Source organism: Cupressus sempervirens, chromosome 1 (genome assembly GCF_028749045.1).
Source record: "Cupressus sempervirens isolate cs-2001-9-10 chromosome 1, ASM2874904v1, whole genome shotgun sequence".
Lineage (NCBI taxonomy): Eukaryota > Viridiplantae > Streptophyta > Pinopsida > Cupressales > Cupressaceae > Cupressus > Cupressus sempervirens.
The window spans coordinates 876,370,339-876,390,863 of record NC_143118.1 but is presented as its reverse complement, the minus strand read 5'-3'; the positions used below and the strand labels follow the sequence as shown (position 1 = coordinate 876,390,863).

Below are 20,525 nucleotides of genomic sequence, written 5' to 3'. Positions count from 1 at the left end.
GGGTAAACCAGGAAACTATCATATATGTTTTCAAAATTCCCAATGAGACCTTCTCTAATTATAGCCCTACCCAATCCCTAGTTGTGTTCAATGAAGCTCCTGAGAAAAACCATAGTGTCATAGCTAGGACTTGGCCAGAGAAATTTTATAAGGGAGTTTCATGTCTACCCAGAAGTTTGAACAAAGATCACATGAAACCCCATAGACATGATTTGGTTTTGCTTTTGCATAGGGCCAAAGGATCTATCGAAGCTTACATTTTTGAAGATTGGATGTATGGCTATATAGAAATCATATTAGATGGAAAACAATATAAGGATTGGGGAGATTTAATCACGTGTTCACTAAGGGAATAATTGAAGCTTACTCAAACAATCGAGAAGGATTTTTTCATGTCATCATACCTGATGTATTGTTTAGCTTGTATACAAAATTTGATAGGAATCCCCCATGAACCCTAGACCGATGACATTGTCATCTATGATTACTGCCCCTTGTTGAGGAAAGATCGTGTCCTTACCAGTTATAGAAGGGTAAATGATGTGTTCATGGGCAAACTATGTTTTGAGTTGGCTGGTATGTCAAAACAAAGGATTTCCCTTGAAGTCTATCAACTAGTTCAAACCTATGGTAGTGTATATATTCAGTTCCCTAGGTTCACCTACATTAGAGTAGGAGGTTTTTTGATGATGAACCCACAAGACTACCTAGGTACTCTGCAGATTGTTTTGTACTAGAAAAAGTATGCAAACAAATGGCTTTTGTAGTAAACAGATACCTTCCAGAGGAAAATTGGCAAACCATTTTCCATATTAAACTCGGCGAACTCTCATGCGAATCAATGAAAGATGCAATCAGCATCGGTTGTGCTTTGTGTACTTTTGATTTTAAGTTTTATGAGGGACAAGAAGCCTTTGATAATAAAGGGTTTGTAAGGACAACCTTGGAGCTAGAAGGACAAATAGCATCTTCTCCCCACACAGAAGATTTTTGGGAAGATTGCCTCAATAAGAGTGAAGATGATGAAAGGGATCATTCGAGGTTATCCCTATCTCAAATTGTATTTCAAAAGTTGTTGAACCAAAGTATAAAAGAAGAGACTTTGCTTGTTGTAGAATGGATAAAGCACGAAGAGGTTTATATCACTCAAAGAACTAAGCCTATTGTTGAGCGCACAAGTGTCTCGCTGAAACAAAAGAGAAAAGAACAAGCACCTAGCACACAATCAAAAGAATCAAAGAATAGTTCACAGCCTTCTCCTATAGCTAAAAAAGTTCTCCCGGTTGATCATGCAAGTGTAAAAGAAGGTTCAAGTGAGACAAGTCGTGAACAAACCAGCAACTAACCTATTGTCCACAGAACCCAATCCCATGCTAAGGTTTGAAAGCGCGCGGGAACGGCAACCCAGGACTCCACCATGGTGGACATAGACCAAGATAAAGAACAAGATGTCGCTTCCATGGACAGCAAACTCCAGGTTCAAGGGGCTATGGAGGCAGTTTCACAGATGATTGACACTCTAGTCACCCTGGTTAAAGATACATCAACGAAAGAAACCTCAAAAGCAATACCGAATTGGTTATCTAACTCCATAAGCAATAAGCGCAATCTAGTACCAACATCAATTCCTATAAAGGATGTTGTGAATAAGTACAATGTCAAAACTCGCGGGACTAAGAGAACCAAGAATGTTGCCAAGATGATCGCTGACTTGAAAACAATGGAGGTAACAACTAAAATTGCCCATTACAAACCGAAAGGAGATTTTGCTGGTTTAAGTGTTCATGACATTGAAATAACTGGAGTGGATTTAGGGTTACTCAACAAAGAGACCAAAGAGCACTAGTTGGAACAATCTACTCAGATCATGTTGGTTCAATCAGAGAAAGATGGGAAGGAGATAAAGGAACTTAAACATATTATCAACGTCCTTGCTGAATACCTAGATTCTGTTGGCAGATTTGGAGCATTACCCCTAGCGCAGGCTCCACAAGCTTTTGATCCAAACTCCCCTAATAGAAAAAGGCTATTTAAGAAACTGCAAAGGGGAAAAACCATCATTCTCGTGATAAATAGTTGGATTGCTGAAATAACAGATGATGGGTGAAGCTCATTCACGAATCTAGTATGGTTTTCAACGATGCAAAGGCTTTGGTTTACAACAAAAAAATAATAACTAATTCAAGCTTCGGTCCATTAGCTATCAAAAAATAATAATATAAAATTAATATTAAAAACAATAATTAATATTTAATTATTAAAAACCATATTTAAAAAATTAAAATTTAATTTAATTTTTTTCAATTTTTTTAAAAGCGATGGGTCATTGTCCCATGGGTTCCCCACGAGCACACTACAATCCGCAATTTCGTGAACCCCTACAGGTCATGTGTCACAACGATGTTACAAATATTGCAGATGCAATGGCCTCACAGCTTGTACATTGGGGCAGATAGTGGTCTCTACTGTACTCCCTATATTATTTTAATTTTTTTTTTTTTTTTTTATTTCAAAAAAACCCAAAAATGTCATTTACACAAATAATTTTTTTAATAATTTTCCTTCTACAAACCCTATATATATATATAACACCCCACAAGGGTACCCATGAGAAATTAACCTAAAATATGATACTAACTATATAGAATAAAAAAATTCTTACAAGTTTAAACAAAAACTATGAATAAAAATACAACATAAGACAATACATACACATAAATATATCTCAAACCACGTATTACATTCTTAAGGGTTTCATAAAATAGAATTACATTTATGTTGATTAAATATTCAGATTAACTACAAGTACAAAATCTCACATATGCAAATGCATAATCATAACAAGTACATCATCTCATAAATGTGAACACATAGATACAACATAAAGTACAAAGTGAACTAACATCAACTGCATCTGCCACAAGGTATGCAATAATAAATCAAATACAAATACATATACAATATCTCAAAAAGATGTCACAATCCAATACATTGATACAAGATACAAACATACAACATATAAAAGATAGAGGCAAGTCTCCAGTGATGAATAAGAAAAATGTACGTACTAGAAGGATCATCCATCACATGAACAAGAATGTTAATCTCAAATGGTAATAGAACCACTACCACCCGACAACTTAGTACTCGGAGGCCTGCTCCCACTGTGTTGAGGAGATAACACAATTAGAAATTTGTTCAGCGCTCCCATTAAGATTCATGACAAGGGATTAACCGCCTCTTGTGTAATATAAGTTGAGTGGTTGTATCAAGCATTAATAGATCAGTCTTTTGGGGCAACAGAAACTCCATTCTAACAAGTGGTATCAGAGCTTGGTCACAGGTTTGAATCCTTAGACCCTCGGGTAACACTGAGGGGGAGATTGTTAGAAATTTGTTCAGCGTTCCCCTCAAGATTTATGACAAGGGCTTAACCACCTCCTATGTACTATAAATTGAGTGGTTGTATCAAGCATTAATGGATTGGTCTTCTGGTGCAACGGCAACCCCATTCTAACAAACACCAGACCCCACTATGATATCAACCACAAAATCAACAATAGCACAAACCCAAGCAAGGGATCCTAGAAGCTCTCTATCACAAGATGTACTACACATACTGCAAAGGTAAGGCACACTAATCTAGAGACATCTAACACATGTAGAAAACGTGAGATGCATATACGGAAGTGTCATCACATAAGTCACTCTCGAGTTACCCTAGTAGTCTCCTTAGACCTGTCTCCAAGTAACTCTATGTGGCATCAGTAACCTCTCATACAAACAAGGATACTAACAATGCTAGACCTTGACATCTCACTAGATGGGCAAGCATATTCTGCTTCTCTCAATCTAGTTTGTAACCTAGTTTGTACTAATACTCAAGCATGGGAGAGGAACACATAACATCTTATTAATTCATTTTAAAACCCCACTTAATGTACTATGTTACCATTTTATTAAGTCACAATGAATTACCCTGGTAGCCACTTTAGGGCTCCAACCCCATCACAAGCCACTTCCCCTCTACACACCTAGAAAACCTATCATTGGCTCATTAATCATATAAAAACATAATGATAAAAATTAGTTCCATAAACTATAAGAAACACATACTAGTTCTCAAAACCATAACATCACAAATTCTCTCTCAAAGTGTTCAAAATAACCATAAGCTTAAGATAGAACAGAGGTCGGATAAAAAGATCAAGACCATAACCAACATCATAAAGCATGTAATAAAACATATTCAATAACATAAAACAATCCCCAATCCTGTGGTATACAATTCCTAAAAGCTAATTTATTTCCCAAATACACAACAAAATCACAAAAATCATACAATCAACATGATTCAAAATTATAATTGAATTGATTATATTTTATCAATACAATAAAAATCAATAATTGGTTTAGTGCATCAGCAACTATTTTCCTCGATACCTCTGTAATCACGCATTAATGGGGTCTTCGTGAGAGCACATTAGCAACTACATTCTATGTATCTTTAATATTAGAAATGTCAAAGTCATATGACTGAAGTTTGTTGACCCCCTTTTGTTGCATCCCATTAAGATTTTGTTGTGCAAGGAAATGCTCCAAGCTATTATGATTTGTTTTGATGCAAAATTCGCTACCAACTAAGTACTGACTGAATTTGGCCAAGTCATGTATAATGGCAAACATCTCCTTATCGTATACACTGAACGATCTCTCAAGACCCTTGAGCTTCCTACTCTCAAATGCAATGGGATGGTGATCCTGGGAAAGAACAACACCAATGTCCTTACCTGAGGCATCACAATCTATTTGAACTTCTAAAGGCTACTCCTATCTCTAAGCAGCCCACTCAAATGCACCCTTATAGGTTTGTTCAATAAAGGGAGTTGTGTGACAAGAGAAACCTACCACGAATTTAAGGTAGAATGCACACAACCCAATGAAACCTCTAAGTTGTGTCAGATTCTTTCTTATAGGCGAATCACTATAGCACGAACCTCATCAAGGTCCATGTGAACTCTCTTTGAACTGGTAATGTGCCCAAGATAGAGAAACTCTATCATGCCTAAAAGACATTTGGACTCCTTGGCATATAAGGAAGCCCTATCAAGAATGTCCAGTACTGTGTCCTAAGTGTTACATGATCATCCCATGTCTTACTATAAACAAGTATATCATCAAAAAACACTAGAACAAATCTTCACAACTGACTATGGAGGACTCTATTTACAGAAGACTAAAATGTAGTTAGTGCATTAGTCAAACCAAATGGCATTACTAAGAACTCGAAATGACCACAGTGACACACCTAAAAGCTAGTTTCTCCACATCTTGCTCTATAATCAATCTAATGAAATCCTGATCTCAAATCAATCTTGGAGAAGAAATATGCCCCACACAACTCATCTATAAGCTCATCAATACATAGAATAGGATATCGGTTCTTAATAGTTCTCTTGTTCAACATCCGAGAATCTATGCATATTTTGAGCGTCACATCCTTTTTCTTCACCAAAACAATTGATAAAGCAAAAGGAGACTTACTCAGCCGAATATTTCCCATAGTGAGTAGCTTCTGAATGGTCTTCTCTATCTCATCCTTTAGTTACTTAGGGTGTTGGTAAAGAGTGACCATAACGGGCTTAGTGTCCTCCTCTAGCTCGATAATGTGTTATATCCCTCTATCAAGTGGTCTACCAACTGGTATGTCCTTGAACACCTTTGAGCATTTAGTTTTAAGCTGCTGAAAGTCTACATCGTAGGCCGGTTTTTTTGTCCCATCAAATGTAGGCAAAATCCTACACTATGTTGCCCAATCAATTGTGTCTACAACCTAGCCCCTGTATCAAGTAGAGCAATAACATCTTGTCCTGCCAAGAGATCATGCATCCTAAACACACCTTCCTCTCTCAACCTAGAAAGGTATACCACCTTGAGATTAGAATCATCAATCACCTCATAACCATCACCCAAAGCCTCGTGTGTCTCATGCTCATGATTAGTTGGTTGTCCAAAAAATCAAAACTCTCATCCTCATCATAGAACCACTTCATCATCTTGTTTTTAACCTTAGGCTTCAAAGGGCAATCATGTTTTTCATCATAGGGCCCTCTACAATAAAAACATAGTCTTCTCCTCCTTTAGATCATTAAGAGTCTCCTGATCCAAAGGGGCTGTCATAAGACGCTTAGAATCAGTTATGTCATCATTCTTAGGGGCTTCCCTATTACAATATGATGAAGTAATAGGCTTGGAAGCAAACTTGCTTCGTGGGGTAGACATCTCAAGGTTCCTTTCTTTTTCATGGCTTCCTACAAGGTAGGTCGATCCAAGGACTTAACCCACCTTCTGAGAGGCTCAACTAAACCCTCTACAAATAACATAACCTGTCTCCTTTTTGAAATGTCGTACACCATCTCAAATAGACATTGAAACTTACTAAATAAATGCCTCAAGGCCATGTCTCTATCTCAATTGTGTTAACTCTCGAAAGTAAGTCTTAGGGTCCTCCCTATCAAATCTTTTTACCACCCTACCAACAAATTCGTAGTAGGATACTATCTAGTCATGATGCAATGAGACTAGCACATGGTACCACCTGCCATGAGCTATCCTGTCAAAATGCAACACAACAAAGTGAATGTTGTCCTCCTCAATCATGGGATGCAATGTAAGATAAGTGTTGAGTTTATGTATCCAAGCTCATGTTGTAACCTTACCACTACCATCAAAGTGATTCAAGGTCATTTTGTTGGTTGCCTCTCTTAGATCAATCTTAGGCCTCTGTCTCTCAGGTGAAGGTCTACCTCTAGTGTGCTCCTGCTTTTGTGTCAAGAACCTATCAAAATTCAGATTTTGCTTGATGGCCCGCAGTAGAGCATCCCACTCAACATAGTGTGTCACCACATCATAGACAAATGGTGCAGCCTCAATCTCAGTACTAGCCACGTCAAATGCAGGTATTAGGAAAGTAGGTCATTGTGGCCTATCATATACACGTGCTCAATCCTGTCAATCCGGCCCTCATCTCTAGACCTGTGAAAGCTTACTGAAATACTCTTGGTATCTCTATCTTTGTTTCGTCCTCTAGGGAGAGAGATGTGTTGCAAGCTCTCAGATAGTTGTTACAGTACATCAGCAACATGTTGATGACCATGTACAAGGTCTCTCAGTTCCTCCCTAGCATCCCTGTCAATCTCAAAACCTATACCAGCATCCCCGAAACCTGAACCACCAGCACCCCTATTGCCTATGTTGCCAGACTATATCTCAGATTCTCCACCACCAGGTGGAGAATTTCTACCTCTGCAAGAGAAATGCATAAGAGGTAATAATATCGGTGCCATACTGAGCCTAGTTTCGCTGCAGATTGGCAAGAAACCACTCAAATACTACTATAAGAGCCCTGCTAGCTCACTCTAGAACTATGTTGGCTAGATGTTTTTGTTTTTGAATGTTTTTGCAAAAAAATTTTGGTTTTTTGTATATATATGCTTTTTTGGTATTTTCTAAGTAACAGAAATGCTTGCATGATAATATAAAATTCAAACTACCATGCATGCTAGCATAATTTTCAATTGCAATGATATATGCAATTATTACAGTCATAAGCTATAGATAAACAGCCAATTTTTAAAAACATGTATTTGATGTTGGGTATGTTGCAGCAGAGGTAGATGATTCTTTTACGCCAAAAACCAAAAGATGGCAGCCTTAAATGTGAATGCAGCTTGTACAAAATTACACTGCCTAGAACCTCCATGTTAAACTCAGTAACAGATTGCACCAGGAGTGATCTCTAACGCTACTCTATGGATTATGCAGTCCACAAAACTTGCCCTCTAGTGGCAATAACAATGGCCATGGATCAGTAATTTAGGTACACCCAGAATTCTAGTAAATCCTTCACTTAATGCAGCTACAGCGGTATGGAATAAACCCTTCTCTTTTGACACCAATTTCAGACCAGGTGAATATCAAATTGATATACAGCAGCATCAATTTGATGGCAAATAAAATCAGAACCCAATCACAATTCACTAGATCCCTTACCAGCTCAAAGTGCAATTTAATAGAGTTCCCAACGCTAAAACCCTTCAAAAGTTCACAAATTCATAAAAATGCAAATGACAAGAGATGGTTTGATCTCTACAATGAGTCCGTGTTATAATAATAAAATGAAGAATGGCTTCTCTCTCACACCAAAGCCCATTAGCTTCATGCTTACAATTTTCATTAAAGAGTCTTCAACTTAACACTTTCAGATTAGAACAATGGAATAACAAAGTTATTCAAACTAGACTTAATAAAAAACTCGTAATATGAAACTCATTAAGTAATCCAATCAATCACTGAAGAAGCCAAGTCACTAGGTACCTCAACTACACTGCTAAAAGTAGAAACTATAGTAGAGTCTAGAACTGATTTCCTATAAATAGCAAGTCACTCCACTGAGACCCTCAAAACACATTGTCAACTCACGAGGGTCATGATGATGAACTGACATTGACAATCTACTAGAACCTGCTACATTAGGGACATTACAAAAAACTATCATCAAGAAAGTAAAAGAAAAATTCCTATACCAATCAAAGGGTTTTGAATGCAGGAATAACAACTCTAGTAGCTGAAACCAACAAAATACTGCTTGACAAGAACAAGATGCATGCAAATCTATGTATTGGTAAATCAGCAAGGATGGATTAAAACCCTAAAAGATCTCCTTCTGAAATCATCCTGAAAAGGAAATGGTTTCTAAAGCGGATTTGGTGAAAGGAAATCATTCCAACCCTTCAGCAAATCGAGATTATATGATAGCTTCTAAAGAACTCTCTGATGGTCTTTGAGAGTACTGCAAAAATATGGCCTTCTCAGATTTTTTTGGGGGGGGGGGGGGGGGTGGTATCTCTAACTTCAATTTCTCCAGCTAGTTCTCAAATTCATTCAAAGGACAAGTATCACAAACCTAAATAATAACTTCATTTTCATTGATTGCAAAAACCGTTTCTTAAAAGAAACTCTTTTGAAAAATTGCGCGCATTGGGTGAACTCGATCCTCAAAGTAAGATTGGATGTTAATTTATGTGGTTGAAACTATAAGTGTGAAACCCTATTGGGAGGTTATAAGCTGCTAGTTTATGGATTGGACTATTTACCGTACAAGGTAAACGGATAGTTATTGCATTAAGAGACTAGAATATGACACAAAACAAGATAGTACCTTATTTATATATAAGCAGAGTATACAATCACAACTACAATAATGCTGATCCACAGTTCCATCGATTGATATGCATATATATCCCGAAGGGGTGACTCAACCCTCACACAACCTTTCACTACTAACTAATCCATCAACTGTGTTAGACTTTGCTGATAACATCATCCCCCCCAAAAGAAAAGTCGTCTTCGTACAACAAAATAGAGAGAACTAAGTGCATCAAAACAAGACTGAGAAGAAGATGGGTGCATCCTTGGTGGTGTGGGTGTAGTAGCCTTCAACTGTGCTCATAACTCATGCACCTATTGGGTCCGAGTGTTCAAATCCACCTTAGCCTGCATCTGAATCTCTAAAGCTCTCTTCATCATCTCTGCTATATTCCTGAGCTCCACCTCTTTTGCACCTGACTCCATCTGTAGCCAACTATTTGCTTGCTTTGCTTCCTCAAGCTGAGATAAGAATGTCGCCTTCTCTAATTCCCTTTCCTATTTAATTGCCTTCAACTCAACAATGAGTGTTGCCCACTCTAACTCCCAAGCTGACTGCTACGTAGCAAAATTGGCTTCTACTGCCACTCATTAGGTAGTTGTCTCCTCCCGAGCCCTCTCTACTGCTACTCAATCTACCTGACTCTTCCGTAGAGCATAGTATGCATCTAAATAAACCTGTATTATCTCCCGTGTCAAGTTCTCCACTTGACTCTCTACTACGGGCTCTATAGCAATCCACTTGTGCCTCCTCTCCGAAGTCTCTGTGTTAGGCCACCCTTGTGCCTCAAAGCATATTGTAAAGGCAACTGGGCAAACAACTCACATGAAGGATAGAACCTGCTCCAACTCCTGCACCACTATCTCTAGTGCGCGTGCCTGCACAAAAATCGCCACTTGGCGACCTCGAGTAACCATGTCAGCCAAGTATGCCTCCACATCCTCCCCAGGGCTATAGATGGGCCTGATGTGGGCTACTCCTGTGTGCCCATCATTGTCTCAACTGCCTCTAACATCCTCTCAACAATGCTATCCACCAGAGGTGGAGGTGGTAGCTCAACTATATCCAGTGGGGTAACTCTCCTTCTCCTATGGAGCTATAGGATCCACCTCCTAGGATACTTCTCTCATAGGCAAGAGAATATCGGATGTCAGCACCACTGGTTTAATGTTAAACCTCTGATTCAAATACGTACTCAAGTCCTGTGTTGTACTCGCCCTACTACCCTCACTGGTAGCCAATAACGCGGCATCTATAGTGACCATAGCATCTGAACCAACTACATCCAATCAAACCTGCAATGCCCTCAAACTCTCAGGTACCTCTTCCTGCACCAGTATCTCCATCACCTCTTCCAGTAAATTTGTAGGCGGCGATGGATGATGCTCTATCTGTACTGCAACGGCTGCAAGCTCCGAGATCCTTGCAGGGACTGGCTGGGTTGCTACGGTAACTGGAGTCACCAGAGTCATAACTATGGGTTGTCTGAACTGTCCAAAACTAGGAATATGCATACCTACAAAGGCCAAATGAGATGCCGTTGAGAGGGCATGTCGTGGGAATAGCAACGGTGTCGCGGTGATGACTTCGACCTCTTCATCATCCTCCATATCCTCTTCTTCTTCCTCTGTCCCATTGGTATCGTCAGATGAAGTCTACTGTCGACCACTATTTGTATTCCCATGTTCTGAGCCTACATCCAACTCCTGCCTGGGTCACTTCTACCCAACCATGGCCTTCTGCTCGCCTGGTGTGTTTAAATGCTTCCACTACATGATGGGGGGCTCACCTAGAGTGAGTGGGCCAGGCTTGACCTCCAACTTGTCAAGGGGGATCATCCATACCGTAGCATCAAGGAACAATCCAACAGCGTAATGTTAACTGTTAATCCAATAACATGGACCACGTTACAATTGTGAATGTTGTTCAGCTGATCTTATTTTTCCATAAGGATTTCCCACATAATTTATACCCCATGTTTTCTTTGACTTGTATATTGCTTCATCTGCTTCCTTTAATAATGTACGAAGCTTGAAATTATTTACCAAGCACTCATTGTTATATTAATTTATGATGATATTATAAATATCAACCTCAGAGTATGGAATTCACATTGGCAATCAGTCACAAAAAGGGTCTTTGGACATTAAAAAACTTATGCAGCTTCCATCTGTACATATTATTAGAGAGAAGATAACAGCCTTAGTGGACATAGGACTCAGTTGCAACTTGGTCATGTTAACCTTTCCAGTCTAAAAAGTTAATTTATAAAAACATGGTTACATTCATTAATCAAGTAGATTTGATTTCATATAGCCTCCTCAATTATGGTTATTTGGTAAACTGTAAACTTATTTCACTTTCTCCCTGCATTCTTCTCTTTAATCAAGTTATATGCTCAAAACACATGTATCTCTAATAGTTTTTCCTATCCATATCTAGCAAATTTTGATGTTTGCTCCTAATTAAGAGTGTTGATAAGATAGAGAAAGGAAATTCAAAACCAGATGATTAAAAGGTGATTTTGCTGCAAAAGCACCAAATACAACACTTCTAGCTCCAGATATAGGAGACCAAGGCACTGCATGCATAATAAAATTGTATCCTTGCTGCATTTAATTGGAAGTCATTCACATTAAGTAGCATAACAGTCTATAAGGAAATAAAAAATTTGCATTAAAAACCAGAAAGAAGACACAAAAAAATGGATACTAAATATATACCTGTTTAAGAATAGAACTGCACTCTCGGAAGATATCTGACATACGCCTTCTGTGAGCAGCCTCAGAACGAGCCAGAAATAGCATTTTTTGTTTCTTTCTTGCCTTAACTCTGTCTGCATTTTTTGAAGATATAGCAGCCCTGGATCTCTTTCTTTCCAAACTTGTACGCATGCGACACACATGAAGAACTTGTTCTGTCACCTGACAAACTTAAAACTTATCATTATTTTTTTTGCACCAGTCAAATTACAGTAAACAAAGATTTATGTGAAAGCACAAATGAGCAAGTCAAACATAACTCTAGTCTTACATAGTACAATAAACGAGATACAATTATCCTGTAAAGTAATATTGTTCACAAAATTAGATAATGGCCTGCCCAAACTGGAGTTTTTTCTGCTCCATTGTTGGTACTATGCATTTTCTGCATTAAACTGGCTGAGGTAAAATGTCAATTTATTTCCTAGGAAGATATTTTATGCTTCTATTTAAAGAGAATGAACTGTCATCCTTACCTATTTTATGAAGCAGTTGAAATAAGTAATATTTTGTTCGTAGGCCAGCATTGTTATGTTAATCCTTGTTGTCATTAGGGGAGACATAATAACTAGAAGTTCAGTTGTTGGCAGTTGTGTTAACCAAATCCAGAAAGTCCTGTAATTTGATTAGAAAGTCTTATATTAAGGTAGCAATGTGGTATCTCGGGTCCTTATACTGAGCAAGCTGTATCAAGTACCACCTTTATATGAAAGCATTAATCACTCTAAATTCTCTGTAATTTACAATTACTTCAGTTAGTATTGCAATTGATATTCTCTAGTAGTGTCTAGCTGATTAGCAAAAATCCTCGTCACTTCCTTCTTATAGATGTTAAGCTATCATGAAGTATCATTCTTATCTCCTTCCATGTATTTTTTATAAATGCAACTTCAGGGAATTTATCGTTTAAGCACTTGCTAAATGAATAATGTTTTCTGCTGAATTATTGCTTTTGTGTCTGTTTTATTTTGAACGACTGGGTTATTAATAAATAGCTTCATGTCATTACTTTCATGATTATGCTTTCATGAAGTAATCTAAATCTTGAATCTTACATCCACTGTAATGTCCCCTTTTTAGCATTCATAGCATGATATTGTCGTTAGCCTATTTCCCCACGGTCCCGTAGGCTAACCAGGACATTAAAGGGGCTTAGAGGCCATTTGGCCTAGATAGTTTCAGTTGCAGGTCTTTTTGAGGGGTTTTGAGGCAACTTTGGGCATACTTACTATTTATAGTAAGTCATCTTGGATATGGTCGGACATCCAGTGGCAGCGGTATGTCAATGGTAATTGTTTAAAATCAGCAAGAAGACTTGTTTATCATTGATAAGATTTCTTATGCATTGATAAAGCTATTTTATAAAGTTAAATTTAAATATTTAACTTTATTAATGCATAGACTATAGTTTGTGGGAAATATTTAAATTAAAAGAGTCCCCTTTATTTTATAACACATTGGAGACATAAGTTACATAAAGGGAGTGATGTTTTATCCCACATTGGAAAAACGAAGGATTGAGCTCTTGTGAGAACACTATAAAAGAAAAGGAAGAGCTTCTTTTTAATATGCTTGGAAATATCAAAAAAATTGAGAAATTTTCTGGAGATTATGTCTCTATAGTTTGAAGGACGAAATCCCTTCAAACTGGAAATCTTGACGCCATTGAAAGATATGGTCTTGAGATTCAACATAGTAGCAATCCGAAAAAGCAAATACGAAAAAGCAGTCCGAAAAAGCAGAACCGAAAAAGCAGCCCGAAAAAGCGGGTACGAAAAAGCAGCCCGAAAAAGCAGAACCGAAAAAGCAGGCCAAAAAAGTAGTTTGAAAAAGCAAAGCAGAAAGGGCAGCATGGAAAGAAATTATTACAGCCATGTACAACCAGGGTCTTTTGTTCGTATTGTTTTTTAGGGTGTTATAAGCTTTCAGCTATAAGTGCGCATTATACCAACATTATCATTTTGTAATCCATGTAAATGCCAAAGTCTTGGCCATATTTCATGAGCATTGTAATTTTCATTGCAATTAAGAAGATAATAGTTGCTGGTGTCATTTAAGCAATTTAATATCATTATTTATCAGCTAGTTAGTTTGCATACCAACTGTTTGTAAACAATGTCAGTTGGTTGTAGATGTTCATTTCTCATGCTTAGATCATATATATGCACTGAATATTGTCAAAATTAGAAGCACACTCATGTTAGATCATTGTGTAGTCCATTGTAGTCTTCTAGCACAAGATTCTCATTGATGCAAATTGAAGAAAAAGTCATTTGAAGCTAGCTGAAATACTATATCAGTCATACGTCCCTTGCATATGAATTGTTTGATGAAATTCCTTGAGCTTTCATCAGTTTTTTTTGAGGGCAGATTTGAGGAGGGTTATTACAGTGGTATCAGAGCTTGCTTGCAAAGTGTTTGACGAAATGTCAAACCACTGAAGCATAAAGATTTTTGGTGTTTGAAGAAGTTATAACCTATTGGGGTTATTATAGTGGTATCAGAGCTTGCTTGCAAAGTGTTTGACGAAATGTCAAACCACTGAAGTATAAAGATTTTTGGTGTTTGAAGAAGTTATAACCAAATGGGGTTATTACATCCACCAAATAGGATTACAATTTTCGGGTTAGCGTTGTCAATATATTAAATAATTTCAGCCATAGAGTATGCGGAGATTTGGAATTGTGCTTTCAAGATCAACCACCCTTTTCCATCAATGGTACATGATCAGCAGTTTAGCTTTTGATTCCAAGCCTAGAGTCTAGTGCAATATTTCCTATCTTCCAGATAATTTATCAATACTAAACAGATCATTAATCCTATCTAGAAGAGCTATCGACATCATACAATAGATAGTAATTAATAAAGTGTATTAACAATACCAAAATTCAAATTTCGAACTGACCTCACCTAGTAGTTCTTTCTATAAACATTCCTCAAATTGATGGTCTAGCTCCTCATCATTTTCACTAGTGTGTTCCTTAGGGAGGTCACATACCTCCTTCATTTGATCAAAAGGGATCCCACTCTCCCCAATAGCCTTCTTCTCATGTCCTTGTTGTTTGAATGATTTCCATAAGATACTCTATGCCTCTTTTATCTTGATTCAAATTGCTTTCGATTTCCTAATTTTCTTCTATATTAGTTGCCTTCATGATCCAACATTCCAATTACCCATGCCCTTTTTGACTTGTAATTATGGAGAAGTATTAGGTTGTCTCTTTCAATTTTTTGCCTCCATACACCCCATCCTATGTGTATTTTGATCTCGTACATGTTAGCAAAGCAATTTTTCATCTTGAATATTAGATTGAAAATTATTTTTACATTTAAATATTTATTTCCTCAAAGAATCAAATATTTATCATAATGTGCAGAACAGTTAAAATAAATATGTGGGTGAAATTAAATCTCATAATTAGTGCTTTCAAGAATTAATTATGATTATGGTGTGCATATATTAGCATAGTTGGAAAACTCTCACTCAGCAACAACTTGCCAAGCCCCTGAAAGTTTTAATCAGGAAAAAATCGGCCAATTTTTATAAAAAACTTGGAAAAACTTGGTAACCTAAAAAAACCGCAAAAATTTAATTAAAAATACTTTTTTTTTTGAAATTTCAATGAGAAGATGCATTTAATGAGTTAATTAAAGAGAACACAAAAGAAACAAGCAGAGTTTAGATATATATAAATGCCTCCCAACACAGAAAATTAACTAGCAAACAAAACAATATCATTTTTTCCCTTTATCCTATTGTCTTCTAATGTAGTTGGGTCATTTTCAAAAACTTGCCGATTACTTTTCGATTAAACGGCGATTAAATGCAAAAAAAATGGGGAGTTTTTACTCTGCGATTAAATCTGCCAAAAACTCGCCTGAGTAAAAAACTCAATGATTAGTAGCAAACCACTGATTATTCAGCGATTGTGCCAACTATGTATATTAGTATACACAATTTCCAAAAGATGGGTGAAAGTGAAAAAGACAAAGTGGGAAAGTTAGAGAGATCTGTTGATGTTTTAAAAATACCAGGCAACACAATAGCTAACACCAGGGTTCAGAAGACAAAAACAAGCCTAAGGGTTAGCTACTTCTATATTCAACATGAATTTCTTCAGATTTGGACCAACTTCAACAGAATTTCAAGGATTCTCTGCTCTTTTGGCTCTATAGGACCAAGGCGGGTGCACCTTAGGGATGAAATGGCTAGATACTCGATATTTTCTTCACACTTCTCTCATTCATAGATATTCTTTCTTCTAATTTATCCCCTACAGCAAATAATGGTCACAATTCTTCCGACTTTTACAAGTAATTCCTGGTTACAGCAGCTAACTATAACACACCGAGATTTATTACAAACAAGTGTTGACCAGCAATTAAACTCTTCATAAAAGAAAATAAAGATTGATTTGATTCTAAATTTATGCTTTGTGCAACCCCATGATTTATTCAATATGCAACTAAATAAATGATCAATGCCCTATCCATTGGTAATCAAAGTCTACCCAATAAAACTTTGACCTAATTAATTGTCTTGCAATCAATTATATCAGCAATTATCCCTAAACCCCATTCTTATGAATATCCTTCTTATAGGACTGGAAATCTTACCAATTTATTGAAGCATTTACTTAATTCCTTGAATTAAAAGCAACAGCAAATTGATATACAACCTATCCTAGTTGCATTAACTTGCATAAACCTTGTTCATACAATCCCAACATAACCAGCACATAACAATGGAGACAGAATTTAGAGAGAACAAATATGGTAAAATATTCCTTTTGTATTAATTCTCCTTGAAAATCATACAATATTGATGTAAACTCAAAAATACTTCAAAACATGACAGCTTATCATTCAATGTTCACTTGTATTCTCAAATTTGCAAAGATAAATACATCACAAAATTTTACACAAAGACTAACTAGACCAAATGCAAGCAGCATAACACTAAAAATTACATGAACTTCGGACCTCTCCTCTAGCCTTGGGATCTCATTTATATAATATGAGATGCAAGAAGCTACAGGCTTAGAGGGAAAAGGTCAGCTGTCCTTAGCACAAAAAGATTTGTAAAGGGGACAAAGATGTCACTGTCACAAAAAGACAAAAGAATTTGTTCACTTGCACTTTATAATAGAATGTCTTTATCATTGATCTTTTTGTGGTGGGGGCATTTCTGTTATAGCTTCTTGTTGCTGCGAGGTCTTATCTGATGATTGGTCCATATGTATTTGTTGCTCCTCCAATAGTGAGACCATCTGATTTGCACATGATGTACCAGGTTCTGATATCTAAAAATTGATTGCAACCCGTTGCTCTCCTCCTAGATCATCAGATTGAACTGTCAGGTCCATAGTTACCATTGGTTGTTCTTTTGTCAAGTCACCAATTTAATAACCATGCCTGTTGTTACAGTTATTTGCTCTTCTTTTCTTTCTTCTGGTGTATAAATTATTTGTAATTCATCCGAGACCACATACTCTTCTTCAACCTCCTCAGATAGCAACTGATTTGTTTGAGCGAAATCTGTCATCCACTTGTTGAAAAGTGCATCCTCTGGCCAATTGAAGCTCGGTACCTCTTGTTGTTTCTTCAAGATACCTTCTCCTAATTTCTCTATCTCAGCAAAATCTTTCTTGAAAGAATCAAAGAAAATATGCACCTACACAACTTCCTCAACTATCTTGGCAAACCATATGTGATCTTTTTCATTTATGACCTTATTCAATTTAATAGCTATCAACTCATCTAACTTCTTAGCCGATTCTTCTTTATCCTTTAGTTTATCTACAACCTTGAGTGCATGAGGAAAAAGCCCAAAACTTCTACCAAGATATTTTGAAAAATAATTACTAATTCTCCTCTGTAGCATACTTCTCTTATTATCAAAATCAGAAAAGTCATTAGTCATATCAAATGTTTTCTTTATTGGTTCACAAGAAAGATTAGTAATTGAACAGCATAAAATGGCAACGTCATTGTCCCTACTGATCCATTTATTCACAATTGGCCTCAAAACCGCCTCATTATTTGTCAACTCATTCCACATATCTATTAATTTTGACAATTGCAAATAAAATGTAGGCCAGCCTACCTTGTCTACTAGATACATAATTGTATCTCTTATCTCGTTTTCATATTGAACACCCAATTCCACATGCATTGACCATAATTTAGTCTTTTCTTCTTCAAGTTCTTCAGCTGTATACAATTGGGGTTCCTATGGAGTACTTGGGATTTCTATGATTGGAAGTGTATTGAAAGGTGCTACTAGAGGACGAGGAGGATAAGTAATCCTGAGCTGGCTGGATTCTACACCTACTTTCCTTTTCCCCAATTGTTTCTCCATTTGAGCAATCACACCTTCTAGCTGGTGTACCTTCATTCCCCTTTCTCCATATGCTTCCAACACCCTTTCAAATTTATTATTCAATTCCAAAAAATTGTTTTTATCCTTGGCAGGAACTACTACTCCGAAGTCAGCCATTTCTTTGGTCATCCGGGCAACTCTGTCACTGTCTACCTCATCTACCCTGTAGACCATAAGACTGTCTGTATGCTCAAAATCTGAAACATCTTGAATTTTGGCTTTATCTCTTTTTTGAATGGATCATATTACCAAGGCTTGATGGTCATCACTATACTTTAACCCCTTATGGGCTTGTAAGACTTCTGCCTTGGTCTTAAACTGGATGTCTTTTGCCTTCCCTACTATGTCAAAAATCATTGCATTGGCAATGTCCCATTCAGGTAATATCATAACCCCTAAATCCTTCAGGAGCTGCCTACCCCCTTTAGGGGTTATCTGAGCAAATTCTTCTATGAGGTTAGCTTTAACCTGTTCCTCAATTTCAGAGTCCTACTTATCAAGTTGCTCTATTTTAATCCTTTTGCATTTAGCCTCAAAATTGCTAATGTTTCTTCTCCACAAAAATGGAGTAAATGCTCTTGATTTTACAAAGCTTTCATCATCTAAAAATTTCTTAGATGCCTATTCCACCACAGGATCAATTTCTTTACCTTGATAGTCTCCTACAGTGAGGGCTAATGTTGGCATAAGGGGCTCTTCGGGCACTCCTATATATGTTGTAGTTATAACAATGTCCTTCTCTCCTCCCATCTGTTTCAGTTGCTCCATTAAGGAGTCCTCATCATATACTGATTGGGGTTTGTGTAGGAGAATACTCCTCAACCCTAGAAGAGGAACACTACTCTATTTTTTGTTTCTTTGCAGCAGGTTCTGCAGGTGGGCTTTCAAACAATTGTCTTTTATAAAGAGCTGTAGGTTGTACACTTTTGGCCACGACATACCCAGCCCTTTTTTGTAATGTATATTAGCCTGGTGATTGTTTATCGTACAGGTAAAGTAAATGAACACATACAGGAAGTAACAGTAGAATAGTAGCATAATATTCGCAACAATAAGTGATTGATGAACTACAATGATCCCAAACGGGATATAAATACTACCGCCGAACCTTCCCGAAGGAGTCCGTCGGCCACAAATATTCTATCCGCTACAAATTATTTACCACCGGACCGTCAGCTACAAACTATTTACCGCCGGACCGTCGGCTACAAACTATTTACCGCCGGACCGTCGGCTACAAAACACCGCCGGACCGTCCAGTCGGCTAACACCATCCCCCCCAAAAAAAAAACGTCATCTCCTGACGACTGCACAAAATTAGGAGACGACTTACAGACTACAAGAAAATCTAAAGAGAAGGGGGCGTCCCAGAGGTGTGGTGCTGGCGACGTAACTCATACACTTGTTCTGTTCTGATGCGGAGATCTGTCTGGATCTGAGAGTTGACTTCGACGGCTTCCTTTAGAAGAAGTGTCGCGTCCATGGCCTGCGTCCTGGCTAACTGCATCTCGTGCTCAGCCGCATCCTTATCTCGAACCGCTGCCTCTGTACTTTGCTTAGCCAAGTCCTTCTCCTGCGCTGCGGCTGCCAAATCTGCCAGTAGTGCTGCCCGTTCTGTGGCCCATGCCGCTTGCTGGGCGGCCAAGTCGGCGGCTAGTTTCTGTCTAGCCTCAATCTCCGCTGCCAATGATCGCTCTGCTGCAACCCTGCTTGCCTCCGCACGCTGAGGCTCATGTGCCAGCTTCATCATAGGAGTGTCAATGGGTCCCAATTCCGGCTCCATGGCCCAATCGGTCAGCATCTCAGCTGTCTCCGTTGCCGGCCAGCCCCTGTCTATAAAGCAAGTCTCGAATCGCCGAGGACAAATCCCACGGATATACGCTCTGATCAAGTGCCACTCCCTCCGCCGAGTTAGGGCTTGAATTGCCACATCGTGGCCTTTCTTCAATGCAGATTTCATAGTCCTGAGGTAATCCCGACACCTGTCCTCGTCTGATCCATAGTCTTCCTTGGCGAAGGCCTCCAATGACCATTCCGCATCACTGTTCCCCTCCTCGTCAACGGGAGCCATGCCCACATCCGGTGCCGCCGTCTGTGATGTTGGCGCAACCACGGCATGTGGCATTCCCTCCTCCTGAATTTGAGGCTGGGGTTCCGCTGGCCATGTTTCTGA

At 37.9% G+C, this 20,525-nt stretch overlaps 1 protein-coding gene across 2 annotated transcripts in view; it reads right to left on the bottom strand.

Moving 5' to 3' along the window:
* Positions 1–20,525, bottom strand: part of LOC149580615 (transcription factor GTE6-like) — a 152,761-nt gene that overhangs the window by 80,841 nt on the left and 51,395 nt on the right. For both annotated transcript variants that reach the window (XM_089792406.1, XM_089792398.1), the window contains exon 2: positions 11,932–12,132. In XM_089792406.1, the coding sequence (XP_089648532.1) occupies positions 11,932–12,132 (201 nt within the window). The remainder of the gene's footprint in view (positions 1–11,931; positions 12,133–20,525) is intronic.